The 8,510-nt window shown below is 39.1% G+C and overlaps 1 protein-coding gene across 1 annotated transcript; it reads right to left on the reverse strand.

The window, feature by feature from the left end:
* Positions 1-1,911: 1,911 nt before the first annotated feature.
* Positions 1,912-7,476, reverse strand: hand2 (heart and neural crest derivatives expressed 2). The gene is made up of 2 exons (XM_061090432.1): positions 6,856-7,476; positions 1,912-2,055 (listed from the first exon to the last, which is right to left on the reverse strand). The coding sequence occupies exons 1-2, from the start codon at positions 7,474-7,476 to the stop codon at positions 1,912-1,914; spliced, it is 765 nt and encodes a 254-aa protein (XP_060946415.1).
* Positions 7,477-8,510: the final 1,034 nt, after the last annotated feature.

The raw sequence follows: 8,510 nt of genomic DNA on the forward strand, positions 1-8,510 counted from the left end.
AAATGATAAAAAGAGATGTTGCATATGGTCTGATCATTAGCTCTCTAAAACAGAGATGATCCAAAAAGCATAGAAGATTGTCTGCCCAGTGGTCTGCAGCCATTGGTTTTACCAAACATGTGAAGAAAACGATGGGGGGCTGATGGGTCTCTCACCTGCAAGGACAGTTTGAATTATTAAATGAATAAAATATTGTTATTTTTGCTTGCTGTCGATAAAATTTCAATTGAAAAAAATAAATTATGATACACCTTTAATAGAATGAATAATAGATTCTACAGTTTATTTATTAAGGCTATGGGTTCTTTATGAAATAAATATGACTTTTATATGTCAATATGAATTAAGGACATTTCTATAAATAATGTACTTTCTTATTCTTTTTCTTAGTAATATTTTTTACAATGCTGTCCCAGATTCAGAGTGAACTTTCCCAGATTATGAAATTAAGAAAGGCTTTTCTTTTTTGTTACAAACAACACTTAAAGCTGTACCATGTCTCCTCTGATTATGATATCTCAATTAATATATACTATAATTACATATATTATACGTTGATCTAATCTGTAAAACAGATATATCGGAGTAAATCCCAGAATGCAAGAAATGTCAGAGATTATCAAATTCATCTTCCAATTTAATTAGATTTTACACCTTTTTGAATGTGAGGAACATCATCTATTCTAGCCTGTGCATAATTTTGGACAGCACACTTTTTCATGATGATGTGAGAAAATTATTATTCAGCTTTAAAAAAGGGAGCCCTTTTCACAAGCTGAACGAAACAAATTTTAAAGATGATGTCTTTTACTTCTTCAGTAGAGCTATATGCCGTTTTTATTTCTGAATCAGTCATTGACCACCTAAACGTAAGAAAGAAGTTTGCACCAGTTACTATAAGCAGGTGGTGGTTTATTCAATTTATGACACTGTTTACATCCCACACTAGAAGAGTCCTACCACATTTTCCACAACACAACAGGGACACTTTTGCATTACTGTGACGTCACTACATTTACAATTCAAAGTTATTAGAGGAAACACAGAAGGAGAATTTCACATAAGCCTACCTTATGGTACAATAAGAGGAACAGTAAATGTCCGCTGTCACTCAGAGGCTGTTGTGGCCATCGGTCCAATTGCACATAAAAATATATTTAATCAAGTACATCAAAGAGCGCGTCAACACCCGGTGTGTGTGAGTGTTGGGCCTATCCCAAGCGCATTCTGTTTTGCCTCAGAAGAAAATTCTTTGCCGCAAAAAAATATTTAATGAGGTCTTCGAGAAGCTAGCAGCGACAATATTTGTCGCAAAACTGGTTAAGTTAGACGCGCCAGCGACGCGACGATTGTAAGAGTAGACTCTGTCGATTTATGAGGTCAAATATACACATTATTAATAGTTAGTATGTTATTTTAACCCCACTGGTCTGTCTGTAATGCCCATATGCTCTTTAGCTCAAGCCCACAGACATTTATTGTATTTTCAATTATCCTTCCACTGACTTCGAACAGATTTAATCACTAGAAAGGGATGGTTGACATTTTCCACATCAAGTGTAGATGAAATTAACACGTTTGTGTTACTGTTTTCTATTAAAATCTTCAGTCAAAAAAAGAGAGCAAAGAACATGTGATTCATGGGAGTTTTCTCTGTCGAGGAAATGATGGTTCAAAGTTAAACCTTTACATAGCACAATAGGTCTCTGCTAACGAAAGTAGGGGACTGCTCTCTATACCCAATAAGCAAGCCAGTGATCTTCGGGGACTCGATATAAAGGAAATGGAGCTTTAGGCTACAAGTTTGTACAGCGTCTACGGCTGTGTGAAGCTGAGACGACAATGGCTGCATTACAGATCGGGTCGATGCTGTCACACTCTTTGAGGGAAGAGATCAGGGAAACAAGAGTGCTACTGTTTGAGTTCCAGAGCCCAGACATGTTGAGGCCACCCTGTGCGTCCTTTACTCTTCTTATCGCCCGCTGATGAGGAGAACAACGACGAGGACGATGATGATGGTGATGATGACGATGAAGTTGTCTTTGGGATCTCCACCTGCAGACACAATTTTGTATTTAGATTATGTACATTGTAGACGTTATGGTACGCTTATTCAAATTGTTTTAATCATGTAGCCTATAGATGAAATGTGTACGGATGAAAGCGAGTATAGGAACCTGTCTGCTTGGACACGAGCTAAAGCATCACTTTCCCTGCAGCCGGAATCCTTATTGTGTAAACTACAGCGTTTGGTTAATGCAGCGCAAACACAAATTACTTATTGTTATACAGATAACACATTCTTATATCGCAAAGCTGAACTAAGATGTGTTTCCAAGCTCCATACCTCACCATCCTTTGATTGAATGAACAAACTTTGTTGAACAAAATGTGTCTGCCGTTTATTTATAATAGTAAATTGCTCTCATCCGCCTGCCTGCATATGCGTTAGTGTGTGTATTTAAATAACAAACGAACGGTTGTCATGTTGCCACTCCACATAGGAAACTGCTTCTTCAGTATTTTCTGCGAATACTGCCAAAACAAATATAAAAACTTAAAAATAAAAACAGACGAGTTTAAGCATAGCTCCAGCGGTAATACTCTTTATCATAGACTATACTACTGGCCTACTACTTCTACTGATATACACCAATAATAACAGTCATCATCATCGGCCTAGTGAGCTAATAATAGTATAATTCTACACCACAAACAATAATAAAGGTGATAGGCTTACAAGTTATCCATCGAAGACTAACTGAAGACTCTAAATTGCCTGATTAAAAAAAAATCCATACCATATCCACACATTGGGCCTCACGCAAAAACCCATAAGATTTTTTAAGTTGCCGCATTCATCAGTTCATCGTATTTTGAATTGTATTTTAGGTAATAACACAATTAACAGATTCGTATATTAGTGTATGTACGTGGCAGGAGCGCACATAACGAGCAGATCGTTGTGAGCGCCAGGTGGATGTGCATTGTTGACACATGAAAAGCAGCTCTAAACGCTACATAACGGATGTCAAGTTTCTAGCATGCAGCATATTTAATAACACTGCAATGAACAAACGTGTTCCATTGCACCAGCCAAACTCTTGACAATGGGACACCACCTATTATGGGACGGATTTTCTCAACCAAATCGTGACAAGGAATCCCCGGTGATCTTTTGCCGTTGCATTCATCGACAGTGTTGAATGTGCTCATCCACATTCAGTCCGTTGGTTTTCGTTGAAAGACGAGATCCTTAGGATTTACACTTGTCCCGATTCCCCATCTTTCTTTTTTTTCATTTTAAAATGTGACGACGACGGTAAACACACTAAATTCCTCCAGCCACCATCATATAACGAAATGCAACACAGTAGCCAACATTTTAACTCTTCTGTGTGTGTAGGCAATTACTGCATAAAATACAACATCTACACAGTTAACCTCCAATCCCAATTTGTATTTAGAATTGTATAGTGTACTTTTCAATAACTCTAAGGCAAGTCCCTCATTGAATGCGATCTGTTCTACTTTTGTTAACCAAACAATAGCAAAAATCAATAGGCCTAAATATTGTGTAAAATATGATTAAAAAGCGAACATGATAAGAGAAGATATTACAATAACAACACACGTCGATAAAATAATACCTGGATCTGTGAATATCAAATTATAATTTTACACTCTCACTTGATTTTTAAGTACTATTAATTTAATTTATTTCACGTTATAAACTATAATCATTTGATAAACATCTAAGATGTTCATCTATTATAATAGTAAGTCACTGTTGATAACAATCACAATAACCACAATTTTACAAACCATAAAACAACTTACTGTGAGAATAAATGATAATTAAGAACACAGTGTCTCGTACCTTAAACTGAAACCTTTCTAAATCGCCTTGTCGAAACAGCCAGTAGATCTTCTCAATAATCTCAGATGTGTAGTGTGAATATGACTGATCAAAGCTTTAGTCAGTGTTAAGTTATTTGTGAGCACTTACTTGGAGGGTTTTTGAAAGTTCTTGCAGCATTTCTGTGACACCAGTTGTTAGTCCCACCAATGTAACAACACTGGGGTTCATTCTAGGCTACGTATCACATTATGTCCTCCTACAGCAATTTCCATCCCGAAGGGTTTCACTGAAAGTAAACAACTATACTGTCTTTGACACTGACAAGAAAAATTAAAGATCTCTTTTTCCTGCACATTTACTCACAGAGAACCAAACGCCAGGTAAGGCATGGAAGTATAGCGACAAAAACCGTTTTGTCTGCAACAACTTTAAGTCATGACGTTATTCAGGAGATAACAAGCAGGTCTCTCACTGAAGTATTTTTACTGTTATAATTCTTAAATCTATTGCCTATATCAAATAGTGGTTATGGTATAAATAATGGTCTAAATTTACATTCGAAATCAGTTTGCAGCAGCGATGTGATAATATAATTAGGTAAAGATTAAATTAAAAATGTATAATGTAATTCCATACATAAAATTATGCCAATTGTATCCTAAAATATGTAAAAGTGATTGAAAAACCTCATTGGGTAATATTCAGCAGCATCCAGACCCTGTGTCTGTAAAGTCAATGGATCACAAACGAAATCAATTGATTATTCCACTATACAAACTGAGTAAATCCACATCAAGCAAATCTGAAACAAACAAAAACATAACACTACGGATTAAGACAAACATCATCAGAATTGTGGTTCTTAAGTCAAAATTTTCCCTTGTACGACATTTTTTATCGCAAACATCCTGAAAGTTTGAAACATCAACTAACCCCTTATTTGAAAGTTTAGAGGAACATTCAAACAAACTCAAACTCACTTATGTAACATTTAGATCATTCTTGTAAATGCTTACGTAGACTACAATGAGGCTCAATCTTTTCAGCTTGATATAACATTTGAAGGATTTTTCTTTGTAAAATATGGGGCTCATATTAATTATATTTTAATGTCACTATACGTGTCTCGGTTATAGCAGGAGAGTTTGTATTTAAATCAAGGACTAGAGATTTATTTAAGACATGAGTTATTAAAAGAAATACATCCTCCCAGTGATTGCAGTTTGAAATGTGAGGGGCAATGCTTTCTGGCTTCCATTATGCACAACACTTCCTAGCAGCACGTTAGAGGGCGGACAGGAAATAATTATTCTGTGCTGTCCTCTTCTATTCTATTCTGACCTTCTGTAATGTCATATATGGTTGTACATAAAAGTTCCCTTGACGGACTTAAGTTTAACGTTTGCTCTGAGTGAAGTAAAATGTGGTAGCCATTTATCATGAGATAATGTGTGTGGAAACAACATGCAGCTTTTGTCAAAGCTTAAAGGCATACAAGAGTTCTGTTAGTGTATAAGGGTAAATCATAACCTTTAGGCAGCAATTAAAAAAAAGGGGGATTTCACCTTTAACTTAAATATGATTATAGCAGCAGTGTGATACTTTTGGCTGCAGTGCTGCAAAGAGCGCATATTGATACCAATGTATGTATATCAATTGTACTTCTGTGAAAAAGGCAAGCAAAGACATTTTAATTGTATTTAAATATCTTGGATGTGCCAAATACTCATTATTTGGAAACTGTAGGGCTTTGTGCCTTGCAGCCATAGGATATGGGCAGTAGAATAGGGACCAAAACTATGTAGACAATATAACAGACATTACAAGTAGCATTTGGGCAAACACGTTACTGCTGATTCTCCCCTTAGCGGATACGCGTGTGCAGAATGTTTGAATTTCTCTGTCAATGCACGAGTCTATTAGATTACCTCCTAATAAGTGCAATAGCCTATGTGCGAGTGTAATTCCTTGAGTGGTGTTTACTTTGCATACCCTGATGTTTTTAGCCTAATGTAGCTTATCTTATAGCTTCAGCTGTCTATCCGTCTCACGGTGAAAAAAAGGAACCTAAAAGGAAACAGATTTTGGAGATTTAGAGAAAAGTGTTTATTAATGTGGGGAGTCAAGTTGAATTTTATATAAAAGGTTATAAAATGACCACTTGAAAATTAAAACTCTTACTGAAGAATTTAACACCGTCTTGTCGTATTATTACTCGCATCGTATTGATGTCTTTCACTGAGAGCGAACAATTGTAATCTCTTCCCGTCCTCAGTAAACTAGGCTGTCGCCAAGCGGCCCATTATTCATGGATAATGAGCCCAATCAGTGCTGCAAAGCTCTTGTTTAAAACGCACTTTATTACGCCGTTTTATCATGCTAGTGAAAATAGGCTATTAAGAAATAATAGAAAAGAAATCAAAGAAATGTGGCAGCAACCCCACCGGGAAGTGATGACAAATTAGCTGTATACAGACCTTAGACAAGAGCCGTGCAGGATCCCACAGGAATTCCGTCGAAATAGCGTTATAATATTTTAGTCATTTGACGTTTTAAAAAATAAATTTACATCGTAAAACTAACATTCTGCATGCAAATGTGTGTGTGTGTGTGTGTGTGTGTGTGTGTGTGTGTGTGTGTGTGTGTGTGTGTCTACATATATGCAATATGCACTGTCTAATATAACCATCATGACTGATTTAGTCCTTAAGATAATGAACAAAATGCATATTTCAATTGCAACGTTTTCGGATTCAGACATTGCCTTTATGAATAGCCTAGCTGTGATCGTCAGACCCTCGTGTCAGATGAGAACTACCAATGTTATTTTAGGCTAAACGCGTGACGATAGTTTTGACCTGAATCTGCAAGTAAAGCGGAACTATAATATTTAACGATGATGTTTATTCTCATGTTATTACCGTAGCTCTTTCAGGATACATTATGTCACTTAAGTTAATTAGTTCTTAAACTTTATCCCTGTGCCCTCTTACCGCCTCTCTTTTCCTCCGCTCCTCCCTAACCTCCGACTTTTTCAGCTCGGCCTTGAAAGCTTGTGTGTCTCCGTGCTGTCCGTCCTTGTCCAGGATGTCCATCAGGTAAGAGATGTAGCTTGTAGCCAGCCGCAGTGTCTTGATCTTGGACAGCTTGGTGTCTGCCGGGACGTTGGGAATACACTCTCTCAGCTCCGCAAAGGCCGAGTTAATGCTCTGGGTCCGCCGCCTCTCTTTACGGTTTGCCGTAGGTCTTCGCTTCACTGTCCGAGGATGAGTGTGGTGGTGGAGGTGCATACCGACCGTAGCTCCGTTAACTGAAATGGTCCCGGCCCCCGGAACCAACGTACCGGGCCCATAGTGGTGGTGGTGATGATGGTGGGGGTCAAGGCCGCCAGTGGACCCGCCGCTGTTGTTGCCATGGTACTCTGGACTGTAGCCGGGCGCAAGGCTATACTCAGTGGGAGACATATCTGCGTGGCTTATCAGCCAGCTCGTGAAGTAAGGAGGAGCTCCGGAGTCCTCGTGACATCGACTAGCAGTCGCAGCATGCAAGGAATAGTGATGGCTGTCGTGATGGTGCATGACCGGGTGGTGAGGGAAGCCCGAGACAAGACTCATGGTGACACAAACACGCACTCAGGAGCCCCCACCACCCAGCCACACACACCCAGCCACACACACACACAAGCGCGCGCGCGCGCTCGTCTTTGTCGGATGCTGCAGGCTCGCCCTCACCGTTTAACGGTTGTCCGGAGCGGAATGCATCTTGAGGCGGCTCCTCAGCGGGGTCCAACAGGAGCGACTGGAATGCAGACTGTCACGTCTGCAGCATGAGGCTGCACCCGGGCTAGATCTGTGAATGGTGGGCTGCTCTGTTCTGTCCACACAACTCCTCCTCTACAACATTGTTCCTCTCCTTCCACCTCTCGTAATAAAGTCACAGTAGCTCCTGTTACCCGTTCTCCATTTAGAAAGTCACAAAGTGTGTTTCTCCTTTTCCTTCTCTATGGGCAAATTCATCTTTTTCTTCTTTGAGTCAGCTGGTAACGGTTGGTAGTTGTATGCCTCAGTGTCCCCCTGGCAAGGGAGAACCTTTCTTGGTAAGAACCGGGTCCCCACTGGCTAGTGCATACTGAGCTCTAAAGACAGTCTCGATGAGGGAGGGAGGGAGAGACCGTGTCTGAGTTACTACGTCATCTCTACTACCGGGGAGGAGAAACGGACTTCTCAACATTTATCAACCAATGGCAAATCTCACCCAGACCCCGTCTTCGGGGTCTGTTTGCTAGTCCTATACTTCAGTGGGCCTGCTAAATAGACCTGCAGCCACACACACATCGCCTTTGCAACACTGCAACCATTACAAGGTGAAGAATAAGTGAGTTGGAAGTTATGTAGCTTATGTTCAAGAGGCTGCCCGAAATGTTTACAAAATGAAAACTAATTACTTGTTAATGTATTCTAAAAGTTTTAAACTCTTTTTTTACACAGTTTGAAATGCTGCTCCCCTGTTATAACGAGGTACATGCATTTTTGACAATAATATCAGAATTTAAGAAAATTTATGTTCACGTAAGGCCGAATGTTCTCCACATTACCAGACACATGTTGAACCAATTCTATTTGGTCCTCTAGAAATGTATTATTGTGCT

Source organism: Limanda limanda, chromosome 2 (assembly GCF_963576545.1).
Source record: "Limanda limanda chromosome 2, fLimLim1.1, whole genome shotgun sequence".
Classification (NCBI taxonomy): domain Eukaryota; kingdom Metazoa; phylum Chordata; class Actinopteri; order Pleuronectiformes; family Pleuronectidae; genus Limanda; species Limanda limanda.